This window comes from Trichosurus vulpecula, chromosome 3 (genome assembly GCF_011100635.1).
Source record: "Trichosurus vulpecula isolate mTriVul1 chromosome 3, mTriVul1.pri, whole genome shotgun sequence".
Taxonomy (NCBI): Eukaryota; Metazoa; Chordata; class Mammalia; order Diprotodontia; family Phalangeridae; genus Trichosurus; species Trichosurus vulpecula.
This window is the reverse complement of record NC_050575.1, coordinates 395652753-395668596: the sequence shown is the minus strand read 5'-3', so window position 1 is coordinate 395668596 and position 15844 is coordinate 395652753. Positions and strand designations below refer to the sequence as shown.

General features: G+C 42.2%; 1 protein-coding gene across 1 annotated transcript in view; it reads right to left on the bottom strand.

Annotated features, from left to right (window-relative positions):
* The window catches only part of PMFBP1 (polyamine modulated factor 1 binding protein 1), a 74052-nt gene that overhangs the window by 16825 nt on the left and 41383 nt on the right, over window positions 1-15844 (bottom strand). The window contains exons 19-30 of the mRNA XM_036750071.1: window positions 14138-14377; window positions 13455-13589; window positions 12679-12813; window positions 11177-11287; window positions 9688-9822; window positions 6604-6738; window positions 5601-5735; window positions 4838-4975; window positions 3835-3969; window positions 3260-3397; window positions 2509-2646; window positions 575-685 (exon numbers count right to left, since the gene is read on the bottom strand). Coding sequence (XP_036605966.1) covers window positions 575-685; window positions 2509-2646; window positions 3260-3397; window positions 3835-3969; window positions 4838-4975; window positions 5601-5735; window positions 6604-6738; window positions 9688-9822; window positions 11177-11287; window positions 12679-12813; window positions 13455-13589; window positions 14138-14377 — 1686 coding nt within the window. The remainder of the gene's footprint in view (window positions 1-574; window positions 686-2508; window positions 2647-3259; window positions 3398-3834; window positions 3970-4837; window positions 4976-5600; window positions 5736-6603; window positions 6739-9687; window positions 9823-11176; window positions 11288-12678; window positions 12814-13454; window positions 13590-14137; window positions 14378-15844) is intronic.

Here is a 15844-nt window from a genome sequence, read left to right as displayed (position 1 = left end):
CACAAATCTGGTATGAGTAGGGTTCCCTCTAAAAATCCCTCCCTTATCCTCTTCCCCCTCCCTACCCCCTTTGCCTTTTTTCTTTCTGAATTTTATATGTATTGTTAACTCTTTAACCCATTCCCAATGAGAGTAGGATTCCAGAACTACTAGCCCCTCTCCCCCATCTAATTCTTCTGTGTCAGTTCTTTTTGTTTTATATTCATCATTTATTTATTTAATTAATTAATTTATTATTATTTATTTTATATTTACTCTTTTTACCTTTTCCTGGATGGTATTACTTTTTAGAATAACATCATACTCGGGTCTACCCCAATCTTTCTTTCGAACTATCTAAATACTAATTACAATCCTAGACATACAGTTTACATTTCCTCACATAAAAAGTAAATAGTCTGTCCTTATTGAGTCCCTTGTGATTCGTCTTTGATGGTTCTCTTGCATCTTATATATCAAATTTTCTATTAATTTTAGGTCTTTCTGCAATAAAATCCTGAAAGTCTGGCAATTCATTGAATTTTCATTTTTTTTTTTCATTTAGGATTATGCTTAACTTTGCTGGGTTGCTCACCTTTTCTGCCTGCTGTTGGATCTTCTCAGCAGCACTGAGCTTTCTTGTAGGTGAGTTCTGTCTCGATGGATAGTACTCCATCTTCTCCTGGAGATTCCGGTTGTCCTTCTCCTACTCCTCATTGAAAATCAAAGCCCCAGATGTCAAGTATTACCTGTCACCTAAAATGCTAACCCCTACTGCCCTGAGCCTCAGTCTCCTGTTCAGCCTCTGATGTCCTGGCCTGTTCTCATCAATCATTTTGACTCCTACAAATTCTCCCAAAGAAAATGGAATGATTTTGGTGGAAAAACTGACTGTCTTAACCTTTTCTCTCTCTTCCTCACTTAAATAGTAGAAACAAATGGAGGTAGTGTTCTTTCATCTACTTCAACCCATTTCTCCTTTGGTTTTTAGCTCTAAAACCAACTACCAACGAAGCAGGTAGCGAATCTAAAGTAGTAGATGGGAAAAGGCAGTGCTGGTCCAGGGGGCTCCTGTAAAATCTCTATTTTTAAAAGTGCTTACTACATGGAGAAAGATGCGGCCTTTGCCTCAATGAGTATGACATGAAAGAAGAACTTGGCTTTGGTAGGGGAATTGTTAGGGTTGGATGTTCACCAGGAAGCCTAGTACTGAGCTTGGCCATAGGATTTACTACTATTATACTACTATTGTAGTTTTCTGCTTGCTCTAGGCTCTGCTTTTTAGCAGCACTGAGTTTTCTTGTAGCTGAGTCCAGTAGTGATGAATAATGTTGTATCCTATCCCGGAGACTCTGGTTCTCATCCTCAAGCTCATTCAATCTGCCCTTCTCCTACTCGTCATTGAAGAACAAAGCCCAAGGCATCAGAAATTACCTGCCACCTAAAATGCTCATGCCTATCACCCTGAACAACTCTCCCACACTTCATCCTGGGACTTCGTGGTCTGTTCTCATCAATCATCTCATCAATGTGGTGCCAAGGTCCAGGCTTTTTTGCTCCCATTAAAAAAACGTATTTTAAAAAGTGCTCTCTACATGGAGAAATGTGCTCTACATGCCTCAGTGACTAGTTTGGGATGTTGACCAGGAAGTGGAGGGCTGAGTTTGGTCATAGGGTTTTAATCCTTATTTACTTGCTGGAGAGTAACACCTTTGTGAGAAGGGAAGGGTGACTAGATTACAGGATGATTATCTAGAACTGTCTGCCTTCACATCCATTGTGGTGCTCTTAGATCTGCTCACCTTTTCTGCTTGCTGTTGGATCTTCTCATCACTACCAATCTTCAGTGTAGCTGAGTTCAGTTGCAATGTATAATATTGTATTTTGTCTTGGAGATTCTGGTTCTCATTCTTGAGCTCATTGTATCTGTCCTTCTCCTACATCTCATAAAAAAAATAACTTTCCAGACATCTAGAATGACCTTCTACCCTGTGAAGTCTTGGCCTATTGTCATTCATTTCTCTGACTTCTACAAAATCTTGGAATGAAAATTTGAATGAATTAGGTTGAAAAGCTGTCTTGACTTTCTTTTTTCTTACTTCCTCACAGTAGGAACAAGGGCATACAACCAGCCTCCTACCCTCCATAGCCATCCACTTCTATTTGGTTTCTTACTCTAAAACCACCAACTAACCAATGGCCAATGTAAAATAGAACTTCGGCAAAGGTGGTGCAAGATTGAGATGGATTGGTGCTCCTATGAAAACTCCAAAGATTACCTATACTATTCAGTGTGCCCCCTAAATGGAGAGAGAAGTGACCTTTCCTTCAGTTGACTGTGAAATCAAAGTGAAAACTGGCTTGGGTGGGAGGATATGTGGGATGGCCTGCTGACCAGCAAGACTAGGAGTGAGCTTGGTCATAGAATTTAAGTGTTAGTTATTTACTGAGAAGTGATGACTGTGTGACTAACAAGGGCTGGCTAGATTACAGAATGACTGTCATTGAAGTTCTATTGGATCTGCTCACCTTTTCTGCCTGTTCTTGGATGTTCTTTTCAGCGGCACTGAGCTTTCTTGTGGCTGATTCCAGTTGCGCTGCATAATATTGCATCTTATCCCGGAGATTCTTGTTCTCATTCTCGAGCTCATTCCATCTGTCCTTCAGCTACTCCTCAATGAAGAAACAAGCACTGGACATTAGGAATTACCTGTCACCTAAAAAGCTCACACCTATCACCCTGATCCACATTCCCACACTTCATCCTCCAAGGTCTTGCCTTGTTTTCATCAACCTCTTTGATCTTTTCTACAAAATCTTACAAAGAAAATTGGAGAGTTTTGTTGGCAAACTGAGTGTTTTGTTCTTTTTTCTGACTTGCTCACTGACATAATAGAAACAATGGTTGGCAGTCTCCTGCCCTCCACTCTTATCCATTTCTCCAGTCAACCATCCAAATCAGTTAACCAACCTCAAAGAGGAGGCTGGAAAAGGGGGTGTCAGGGTCCAGATGGTATTTTTAAAACTGCTCCCTACATGGAGAAAGAAGGGAAGTTTACCTCACCGAATGTGACATGAAAGTGAAACCTGCCTGTGTTAGGAGGATAAGGATGGTTGGATGCTGACCAGCAAGCCTAGGAGTGAGCTTGATTACAGGATTTTAGGTGTTATTTACTGATAAGTGATACCACTGTGACAAAGGATGCATAGCTCCATTATAGAGTGACTGTCAAAGCTTGTACACCTTCCCCACCATTGTAGTTCTCTTGGGTCTGCTCACCTTTTCTGCTTGCTCTTGGATCTGCTTCTCAGCAGCACTGAGTTTTCTTGTAGCTGAGTCCAGTTGTGATGAATAATATTGCATTTTATCCCGGAGACTCTTGTTCTCATCCTCAAGCTCATTCAATCTGGTTTTCTCCTACTCATTATTGAAGAACAAAGCCCAAGACATCAGAAATTACAGGCCACCTAAAATGCTCATGCCTATCACCCTGAACAACTCTCCCACATTTCATCCTGGGACTTCGTGGTCTGTTCTCATCAATCACTTTGATGTGGTGCCAAGGTCCAAGTTTTTTGTTTTTTCGGGTTTTTTTTTGCTCCCATTAAAAAGAAACATTTTAAAAAGTGCTCTCTACATGGAGAAAGAAGTGACCTTTGCCTCAGTGACAGTGACACAAAAGTTTGGGATGTTGACCAGGAAGTGGAGGGTTGAGCTTGGTCATAGGGTTTTAATCTTTATTTACTTACTGGAGAGTGATACCTTTGTGAGAAGGGAGGGGTGACTATATCACAGGATGATTATCTAGAGCTGTCTACCTTCACCTCCATTTTGCTGCTCTTAGATCTGCTCACTTGTTCTGCTTGCTGCTGGATCTTCTCAGCACTACCGATCTTCAATGTAGCTGAGTTCAGTTGCAGTGTATAATATTGCACCTTCTCTTGGAGATTCTGATTCTCTTTCTTGAGCTCATCGTATCTGTCTTTCTCCTACATCTCATAAAAAAATAACTTTCCAGACATCTAGAATGACCTTCTACCTAAAGTGCTCACAGCTGTTGCCCTGTTATTGTATGTTTGTCCTTTGTTTTTGAAGAGGATCACAAAACAAGGAAAATGATGATATTACTTGCATTTGACTTTGATTTGAGTGAGGGAGGGCTGTACAAGGTCACCAGTCTCATTTTCTACTCCAGGTCCATCTGGGTCCAGTGGCCTGATATTCGTCAGGATGACTGGAGATGGCTCAGAGGCTATCGCCCTGACTCACTATCCCAAATTTCATCCCATGAGGTCTTGGCCTATTCTTATTCATCTCTCTGACTTCTACAAAATCTTGGAATGAAAATTCGAATGAACTCGGTTGGAGAGCTATCTTGACTTTCTCTTTTCTCACTTCCTCACTCACAGTAGAAACAAGGGCATACAACCAGCCCCCTGCCCTCCACAGCCATCCATTTATTTTTGGGTTCCTACTCTAAAAACAACCAACTAACTAGTCAGTTAGCCAATGTCAAACAGAACTTGGGCAAAGGTGGTGCAAGACTGAGGTGGTTTGGTGCTCCTATGAAAACTCCAAAGGTAATGTGTATTATTAAAAGTGCTCCCTAAATGGAGAAAGGTATGACTTTTGCTTCAACTGAGTGTGAAATCAAAGTGAAAACTGGCTTGAGTAGGAGGATATGTGGAGTGGCCTGCTGACCAGCAAGACTAGCAGTGAGCTTGGTCATAGGATTTAAGTACTAGTTATTTACTGAGGAGTGATACCTTTGTGATTGAAGGATGGGAAGATAGATTACAGGGTGATTGCCCAGAGCTGTCCCTTCCCCACCGTCATGGTGCTATTGGCTACGCTCACCTTTTCGGCTTGATCTTGCATCTTCTTCTCTGCAGCACTGAGCTTTCTTGTAGCTGACTCAAGTTGCAGTGAATAATATTGCATCTTATCCCGGAGACTCTGGTTCTCATTCTCGAGCTCATTCAATCTGTCATTCTTCTAATCCTCGTTGAAAGATAAAGCCACAGACATCAGGTCAAAACTATCGCCCTGAGTCACATTCCCACATTTCATCTTGTGATACCTTGGCCTATTCTCATTAATCTCTTTGATGTTTTCTACAAACTCTTTCAAAGGAAACTGAACTCAGTTTAGCTGAAAACTCATTGTCCTGATATTTTTTTTCTCACCCACATGGTAGATACTAGTATAAGCAGCTTCCTTCCCTCTAATTGTACCCATTTCTCCTTTGGTTTCTAACTCTGAAACAGCCTACCAGTCAGTTTGCCAGTCTCAAAGAGGCGGTGGGAAAAAGAGGTGCAAAGGTCCATGTGGTTTGGAGCTCTTATTAAGTTTAAATTGTTACAAACACTCCCAACATGGAGAAAGAAGTGACCTTTGCCTCAGTGAGTATGACATGAAAGCAAAGCCTGGCTTGCTAGGAGGATAGTTAAGGTGGGATGCTGACCAACAAGCCTAAGAGCTAGCTTGGTTATAGGTTTTTAGGTGTTAGTTGTTGACTGGGGAGTGACATGTCTCTGACAGAATAGGTGTCTAGATTACAGAAAGACTGTCCAGAGCCGTTCCTTTTCCCCACTATTTTGGTATTCTTAGGTCTGCTCACCTTTTCTGCCTGCTCTTGGATCTTCTCAGCAACACTGATCTTGCTTGTAGCTGAATCAAGTTGCAAAGAATAACGTTGCATCTTATCTCGGAGACTCTGGTTCTCATTCTCGAGCTCATTCAATCTGCCCTTCTCCTACTCGTTATTGAAGAGCAAAGCCCCAGACATCAGGAATTGCCTGCCACCTAAAATTCTCACCCTGAACACCCTGAGCCACATTTCCATACTTCATCCTGTAAGGTCTTACTCTGTTCTCATCAATCTTTTTTATCTTTTCTACAAAGTTTTGTAAAGAAGATTGGAATGAGTTTGGGTGGAAAACTGTCTTGACTTGCTGTTTTCTCACTTCCTCACTCACATAGTAGGAATGGGGGTAGGTAGTCTCCTCTTCTCCACTTGTACCCATTCCTCCTTTTATTTCCATTACTGAAACCTCAAATAGGAGTTGGAAAAAGTTGGTGCCAAGGTTTAGGTGTTTCAGGCTCCTAAAAATCTTATGTTTTTAAAAGTGCTCAATTCATGGAAAAGGAAGTAACCTTTGCCTCAGCAAGTGCAACATGAAAGAGAAACCTGGTTTTGGAAGGAGGGTAGCCTCATGCCCTTCACACCCACCAATTACTCCTTTGATTTTCAGTTCTAGAACAGCCAGCCAACGAACCAGTTAGCAAACATTAAAGAGGAGGTGGCAAAAGGTGGTGTGAAGGTCCAGGTGATTTGGGGCTCCTAATTAATCTATATTTTGAAAAGTGCTCCTTACATAGAGAAAGAAGTGACCTTTGCCTCAGGGAATGTGATATGAAAGTGAGAGCTGGCTTTGGGAGTAGAATAGGTACAGCTGGAGGCTGACCTGCAAGCCTAGGAGTGAGCGTGGTCACGGGATTGTAGGCATTAGTTATCTACTGGGGAGTGATCTTTCTGTGAGAAATGATGGGTGGCCAGATTTCAGATGGAGTATCCAGGCTATCCCCCTTCCCAACATGGTGGGGCTGTTGGATCTGCTCACCTTTTCTGCCTGCTCTTGCATCTTCTCGGCAGCACTGAGCTTGGTTGTAGCTGAGTCCAGTTGAAGTGAATAACGCTGCATCTTATCCCTGAGGCTCTGGTTCTCATCCTCGAGCTCATTCAATCTTTCCTTCTGCTACTCTTCATAGGAGAACAAAGCCTCAGACATCAGGAATTACCTGCCACCTAAAATGCTCACACCTTTCACCCTGAGTTGCACACTTCATCCTGAGACATCTTGGATCATCCAAATAAATTTCTTTGACCTTTCCCACAAACTCTTGCAAAGAGAACTGGAGTGAGCTTCTTTGGAAAATAGACTGTCCTGGCTTCCTTTTCCCTTCACTTCCTAACTCACATTATAGGAGCAAGGTTAGGTAGCCCCCTGCCCTTGTCTCACATTCATTTCTACTTTGTTTTCCAACTCTAAACAATTGGCCAACCAACCAGCCAGCCAGCTCAAAGAGGAGGAGGGGAAAGGTGGACCAAGGTCCAGGTGTTAGTGGCTAGCTACAATTAAATACTATTAATCTCCCTATGTGGAGAATGCATTGACCTTTGCCTCAGTGACTGACATGAAGTGAAACCTTGCTTTGGTAGGAGAATGAGTAAGGTTGGATGCTGACAAGCCTGGGATTGACCTTGGTCATAAAATTTTAAGTGTTAGTAACTAATTGGGGATGGATGCCTCCATGACAAAAATTGGATGGCTAGATTACAGAATGACTCTCTGGTGCTGTTCCCAGCTTATGCCAGTGTGGTGCTCTTGGGTCTCCTCACCTTTTCTACCTGCTGTTGGATCTTCTCAGTAGCACCGGGCTTCTTTTTAGGTGAGTCCTGTTACAATAGATAAGATTTGATCTTTTTCTAGAGAATATGATTCTCATCTTTGGACTCTTTCAGTCTACCCTTTTCCTACTCATCATAGAACAACAAAGCCTCAGACATCAAGAATTACCTGCCACCTCATGCTCATACCCACTGACCTGAGCCACAGTCCCACATTTCATCCTCTGATGTCTTGGCCTGTTCTCATCAATCTTTTTGACATCCACAACTTTTGTATAGAAAATTGGAATGATTCTGGTCAGAAAACTGTATTGACTTTTTTCCTTATTCTCATACTAGAAATGAGGGTAGATGTTCTCCTGCCTCTACTCCTATTCATTTCCTTTTGGTTTTCAGCTTTCAACCCATCAATCAACCAATCAGTTAGGCAGTCTTAAAGCAGGGGTGAGAAAAGGTGGTGACAAGGTTCAGTTGATTTGGGGTGTTATTTAATCTATATTTTTAAAAGCATTCATTATGTGAAGAAGGATGTGACCTTTGTTTCAGTGAATGTGAGATGAACATATTACCTGGCTTGGGTAGGAGGATACAGAGGTATGAATGCTGACCAGCAAGCCTAGGAGCTTGGTCATAGGATTTTATGTATTCGTTATTGGGGAGTGATATCTCTTTGACAAACTATGAGTGCTAGATTATACAATGACTCTCTGGAGCTGTCCCCCATTTCCACCTTTTGGTGCTCTTGGATCTGTTCACCTTTTCTGCCTGCTGTTGGATCTTCTTTTCAGCAGCACTGATCTTTCTTTTGGGTGAGTCCTGTTGCAAAGAATAAGATTTGATCTTATCCCAGAATCTCTGGTTCTCATCCTCAAGCTCATTCAATCTGTCTTCCTCCCACTTGTCAATGAAGAAGAAAGTCCAAGACTTCAGGAATCACCTGCCACCTGAATGCTCATGCTGATTGCCCTGAGCCATAGTCCCACATTTTATCCTCTGATGTCTTGGCCTGTTCTCCTCAGTCTTGTTGGCCTCTTCTATAAACTCTTGCATAGAGAATTGGAATGAGTTTGTTTGGAAAGCTGATTGTCTTGACTTTCTTTTGTGTTATTCACTCTCATAGTAGAAATGAGGTTAGGTAGTTTCCTGCCTCTACCCTCAAGTCCTTTCTCTTTTGTTTTCCAGCTTTCAAAGAACCAATCAACTAACCAGTTACCCCACATCAAAGAGGAGGTGGGAAAAGGTAGTGCCAAGGCTAAGGTGGTTTGGGGCTCCTAATTAATCCGTATTTTTAAAAGTGTTCATTACATGGAGAAAGAACCTTCATTTCAGTGCATGTAATGTGGAGGTGCAACCTGGCTTTGGTAGGAGGATATGGGGAGTTTGATGCTGACCAGCAAGCCTAAGAGTGAGCTTGGTCATAGGATTTTAGGCATTAGTTACTTATTGAGGATTGATGTCTCTTTGACGGTGGATGGCTGGGTAGATTACAGAATGACAGTCCAGGGCTGACTACCTTCTCCACCAATGTGATCCTCTGGGGCTCCTCACCTTTTCTGTCTGTTGTTGCATCTTCTTGTCAGCAGCACTGAGCTTCCTTTTAGGTGTGTCCTGTTGTAATGAATAACATTGGATATTATTATTGGAGATTCTAGTTCTCATCTTCAGACTCATTCAATCTGTCCTTCTCTACTCATCATGAAGGAACAAAGCCCCAGACATTAGGAGTTAACCTGCCACCTAAAAGCTCACAACCCATTGCCCAGAGCCATAGTCCCACATTTTATCCTCTTATATCTTGGCCTGTTTTCGCCAATCTCTTTGACCTCTTCTACAAATTTTTGCATAGAAATTTGGAGTGATTTAATTTGGAAATTTAACTGCTTGACTTGTTTTCCCCCTTACTTTCATGGTAAATAGAAAGAAGGGTAGGTGTCCTCTTGCCTTTACTCCCAGTCATTTCTGTTTTGGTTTCCAGCTTTTATACAACCAATCATCCACCTGGTTAGCCCACCTCAAAGAAGAGGTTCAGGTATTAATCTATAGTTTTAAAAGCTTTGCCTACATGGAGAAAGAAGTGACCTTTGCTTCAGTGAGTGTGACATGCACATGTTGCCTGGCTTGAGTAGGAGGAAGTGGAGGGGTGGGTGCTAACCAGCAAGCCTAGGAGTGAGCGTGGCCATAGGATTTTAGGGGTTAATTACTTAGTGGGAATCGATACATCTGTGACAGAAGATGGTGACTAGATGACAGAATGCAGAGCTGTTCCCTTTCTCCATCAGTGTGGCGCTCTGCTCACCTTTTCTGTCTGTTGTTGCATCTTCTTGTCAGCAGCACTGGCCTTCCTTTTTGTTGAGTCCTGTTGTAATGGATGAGATTCAGTCTTATTCTGGAGACTGTGGTTCTCATCCTCAGGCTCATTCAACTTGTCCTCCTACTTATCATTGCCGAAGAGAGTCACAGATAACAGGAATTACCTGCCACCTATATGCTCACACCTATCTCCCTGAGCCACAGTCCTACACTTCACGCTATGACATCTTGGCTTGTCATCAATACTTTTGATTTCTTCTAGAAACTCTTGCAAAAAAAAAATTGAAGTGAGTTTGATTGGAAACTTGATTCTCTTCATCTCATTCACTAACATGGTGAAAACTTGGGTAGATAGTATTCTGCCTTCCACTCCAACCACTTTCTATTTCGGTTTCCAGGTATAAAACAGCCAACCAACCAACCAGTTAGCCAGCCTCAGAGAGGAGATGGGAAAAGGTGTTGCAAAAGTCTAGGAGTTTTGGAATGTCTATTAAATCTATATTATTAAAAGTGCTCCCTACATGGAGAAAGATGTGATGTTTGTCTCTGTGAATGTGACGTGAAAATGAAACCTAGCTTTGGTAAGAGCATATGTATGTATGGGTGCTGACCAGTAAGCCTAGAAGTGAGGTGTTACTTACTTACTGGGGAGTGATACCTCTGTAAGTAAGGAGGGATGATTAGAGCTTAGCTATCCCCATTCTCCATCAATGTGGTGCTCACCTTTTCTGCCTGCTGTTGGATCTTCTTCTCAGTGGCACTGAGCTTTTTTTTAGTTGAATCCTTTTGCAATGGATGAGATTCGATACTATCATGAAGACCCTGGTTTTCATCCCCGGGCTTATTCAATCTGTCTTCCTCCTACTCATCATCGAAGAACAAAGCCCCAGACATCAGGAATTACCTGCCACCTAAATGGTCACATCTATTGCCTTGCCCTGAGCCATAGTCCCACATTTTATCCTCTGACATACATATCAATCTCTTTGAGCTCTTCTACAAACTCTTGAATAGAAAATTGGAGTGATTTAAGTTGGATTGTCTCAACATTTTCTTATTCACTCTAATAGTAGAAATGAAGGTGTCTTCTTGCCTCTACTCCCAGCTTTCAAACAACCAATTAACCAAACAGTTAGCCTACCTCAAAGAAGAGGTAGGAAAAGGTGGTGCCAAAGTATAGGTGGTTTGGGACTCCTAAGTAATCTATAGTTTTAAAAGATTTGCCTACATGGAGAAAGAAATGACTTTGCTTCAGTGAGTGTGATGTGAACATGTTACCTGGCTTGGCTAGGAGAATAAGGAGGCATGAATGCTGACCAGCAAGCCTAGGAGTGAGCTTGGTCATTGGATTTTAGGCCTTAGTTACTTACTAGGGAGTGACACATCTGTGACAAAGGACAGATGGCTAGGTTACAGAATGATCATCCAGAGCTGTCCCCTTTCTCCACCAATGTGGTACTCTTGGGTCTGCTCACCTTTTCCACATGTTGTTTGATCGTCTTAGCAGCACTGAGCTTCCTTTTAGATGAATCCTGTAGCCTCTGGTTCTCATCCTCATCCTCAGACTCACTCACTCTGTCCTCCCACTTGTCATGGAAGAAGAAAACCACAGTTATCAGGATTTACCTGCCGCCTAAAATGCTCACACTTACCATCCTGAGCCATAGTCCCACACTTCATGCTGTGACATCTTTGCTTGTTGTCATCAATACTTTTGACCTCTTCTAGAAACTCTTGCAAAAAAATTTGGAGTGAGTTTGGTTGGAAGCTTGACTCTCTTTCATCTTACTCACTAACATGGTAAAAACTTGGATAGTTAGCACCCTGCCCTCCACACCAATGCATTTCTATTTTTGGTTTCAGGTATAAAACAACCAACCAACTAACCAGGTAGCCGATCTCAGAGAGTAGGTGGGAAAAGGTCTTACAAAGATCCAGGAGTTTTGGAACTCCTATTAAATCTGTATTACTAAAAGTGCTCCCTAACTAGAGAAAGAAGTGATGTTTGTCTCTGTGAGTGTGACATGAAAATGAAGCCTAGTTTTGGTAGGAGCATATTTATACGTGGGTGCTGACCAACAAACCCTGTAGCAAGCTTGGTCATATGATTGTAGGCATGAGTTACTTACTGGGGAGTGATATCTCTGTCAATAAGGAGAGGTATTTAGATTACAGAATGATTATACATAGCTGCCCCTTCTCCCTACTATTGTGGTGCTCCTGTCTCAGTTCATCTTTTCTGCCTGCTCTTGTATCTTCTCAGCAGCACTGAGCTTTTTAATAGGTGAGTCCTGTTACAAAAGTAAAAAACTGCACCTCATCCCAGGATCTCTGGTTCTCATTCTCAGGTTCATTCAGTCTGTCCTTATGGAAGAATTGTCTACCACCTAAAATGTTCATGAGTCTCACATTGCATTCTGTGAGGCCTTGGCCTGTTCTCATCAATTTTGTTGACCTCTTCTACAAATTCTTTCATAAAAAACTGGAATAAATTTGGTTTAGAAACTGACTGTCTTGACATTTTCTTTTTCTTACTTTCTCACTCTCATACTAGAAACGAAGATAGGTAGTTTCCCCCCTCTACTCCCAGCCATTTCTCCCTTGGTTACCAGCTTTGAAATGAGCAATCAACCAACTAGTTAGCCAACATCAATGAGGTGGTAGGAGAAATGGTTCCAAGGTCAAGGTGGTTTGGGGCTCCTAATTTGTCTACAGTTTTAAAAGTGCCCTCTCCATGGAGAAAGAAGTGGCCTTTGCTTCACTGAGTATGATGGAAAAGAGTAATCTGGCTTTGTTCGGAGGATAGGGAGGGTTGGATGATGACCTGCAAGCCTTGGAGTGAGCTCAGTCATAGGATTTTATGCATTAGTAACTTACTGGGGAGTGATAGCTCTGTGACAGAGAATGGGTGGCTAGATTATAGGATCTGGCTAGAGTTGTCCTTCTCCAGCTATGTGGTGCTCTTGGGTCTCCTCACCTCTTCTGCCTGCTGCTGGATCTTGTCAGTGGCACTGAGCTTCTTTTTAGGTGAGTCCTCTTGTGATGAATATGATTCGGTATCATCCTGGAGACTCTGGCTTTCATCCTCAGACTCATCCAATCTGTCCTCCTCCTCATCATTGAAAGACAAAACCCCAGATATCAGGAATTATCTGCCACCTAAATGGTCACAACTATTGACCTGCCCTGACGCACAGTCCCACATTTCATCCTCTGATATCTTGGCCTGTTGTCATCAATCTCTTTGGCCTCTTCTATAATGTTTGCATAGAAAATTGGATTGATTTTGTTTGGAAAACTATCTTTTTTTTCTTACTCTCATAGTGGAAACAAGGGTAGTAGGCTCCTACTTCTACTCCCAGTCCTTTCCTTTTTGGTTTCCAGCTTTCAAACAACCAATTAACCAACCAGTTATCCAACCTTAAAGAACAAATGAGAAAAGGTGGTGCCAAGGTTCAGGTGGTCTGGGGCTCCTAATTAATTTATATTTTAAAAATCTCTGAATATAGGCAGGAAGAAGAGACCTTTGCCTCAGTTACTGTGACACAAAAGTGAATCCTGGCTTTAGTAGGAGGATAAGAAGTGTTGGATGCTGACCGACAAGCCTAGATGTGAGCTTGTTCATAGAATTTTAGGGGTTTACTTACTGGGGAAGTGATAATTCTGTGACAAAGGGTGGGTGGCTAGTTTGGAGAAGGACTGTCTGGAGCTGTCCCCCTTCTCCACCACTGTGGTGCTCTTGGCTCTGCTCACCTTTTCTTCCTCTTGTTTAATCTTCCTCTCTGCAGTACTGAGCTTCCTTGTAGACGAGTCTCGTCGAGATTGATAAGATTGTGTATCATCCTGGAGACTCTCTTTATCCTCCTTGGGTTCATTCAGTCTGTCCTCCTACTCATCATTCCAAAACAAACCCCAGACATCAGCAATCATCTGCCACCGAAAATGCTCACACCTATTGCCCTGAGACATAGTTCCACACTTCTTCCCATGACGTTTTCACCCATTCTCATCAATGTCTTTCACCCCTTCTACAAACTCTTGCTTAGAAAATTGGAGTGAATTTGCCATGGAAACTGACTATCTTGACTTTCTTTTTTCAGATTTCCTTACTCACATAATAGTAACAAGGGTACATAGCTTCTTGCCCTGAACTCACACCCACTTTTCCTTTGTCTTTCAGCTCTAAAACAACCAACTAGTAAGTCAGCTTCAAATAGAAGGTGGGGAAAGGAGTGCTGATGTTCAGGTGGTTTGGGGCTTCTGTGAAATTTGCATTTTAAAAAACTCCCCTCCATGGAGGAAGAAGTGGCCTTTGCCTCAGTTACTGTGACATAAAAGTGAATCTTGGCTTTAGTAGGAGGATAAGAAGTGTTGGATGCTGACCAACAAGCCTAGATGTGAGCTTGTAAATAGGATTTTAGGGGTTACTTACTTACCAGGGAGTGATAATTCTGTGACAAAGGGTGGGTGGCTAGTTTGGAGAAGGACTGTCCAGAGCTGTCCCCCTTCTCCACCACTATGGTGCTCTTGGCTCTGCTCACCTTTTCTTCCTCTTGCTTCATCTTCCTCTCTGCAGTACTGAGCTTGCTTGTAGATGAATCTCGTCGAGATTGATAAGATTGTGTGTCATCCTGGAGACTCTCTTCATCCTCCTTGGGTTCATTCAGTCTGTCCTCCTACTCATCATTCCAAAACAAAGTCCCAGACATCAGAAATTACCTGCCACCTAAAGAACTCACATCTATCATTCTGAGCCACAGTCCCACACTTCTTTCTGTGATGTCTTAGCCTCTTCTCATCCATCCCTTTGACTTCTTCTACAAATTCTTGTAGACAAAATTGGAGTGAGTTTGGTTGGCAAACTGTTGACTTTTTTTCTTTCTATCTCACTCAACTCTGCTCCCACCAATTTTTCCTTTTGTTTCTAACTCTTAGCCAGCCTCAAATAGGATATGGGAAAAGGTTCTGGGAAGGTCCATGTAGTTTGGAGCTCCAGTTATATCTATATTTTTCAAAGCTCTCCCCACGTGGAGAATGTGGTGACCTTTTTCTCAGTGACTGGGCCCTAAAAGTGAAACCTCACTTTGGTCATAGAATACATAGAGTTCTTATGCTGACTAGCAAGCCTAGGAGTGAGCTCTGTCATAAAATTTAAATGTTACTAACTTACTGGGAATGCTACCTCTGTGCCAAATGATAGGTGAATAGATTACAGAATCTCTTTGACCACTTCAGTTGGAGTGAGTTTGGAAAACTGACAGCTTTGAGTTCCTTTTTTCTCACTTCCTCACTCAAAAAGAGAAATTAGGGTTGGTAGTCTCTTGCCCTTTTCTCCCTTCCATTTATACTCTTCTTTTCAGCTCTAAAACAAGCAATCAACTGACCAGTTAGGCAACCTCAAACAGGAGGACCATGCTTCCATGGTCCAGATTATTTTGGGCTCCTATTATATCTGTAATTTTGAAATGCTGCTTACATGGAGAAAGAAGTGATGCTTGCCTCAGTGAATGTGACAAGACAGTGAAACCTAGCTTTGCTAGGAGGATAGGTTTGGATAGAATTGGAGGCTGACCAGGAAGCCTAGGAATGATCTTGGTCATAGGATATTAGGCTTTTGGTACTTATGGGGGAATGATGCCTCTGTGACAAAGGATGAGTGGCTAGGTACAGAATGACTGTCCAGAACTATACCCTTCCCCCATAATAGTTGTGCTCTTGGCTCTGCTCACTTTTTCCTCCTGCTGTTGGATTTTCTCAGAAGCACTGAGTTTTCTTATAGGTGAGTCCTATTGCAATGGATAAGATCGAATCTCATCCTGGAGAATCTGGTTATAATCATTGAGTTGAATCACAGTGTATCTTTCTACTTCTCACCATTGAAGAACAAAGCCTCATATGTCAGTAATTATTTGCCACCTAAAATGCTCACACTTATGGCCCTGCGCAACAGTCAAATATTTCATGCTGTTATATTTTAGCCTGCTTTCATCAGTGCTTTTGACCTCTTGTACAAACACTTGGAAAGACAATTAGAATGAGTTCATTTGGAAAACTGACTGTTGTGATTTTCTTTTTTCTCATTTCCTTATTCACAGTGTAGGAACAAAGGTAGGTAATGTACAGCCCTCCTCCGTTATCCATCA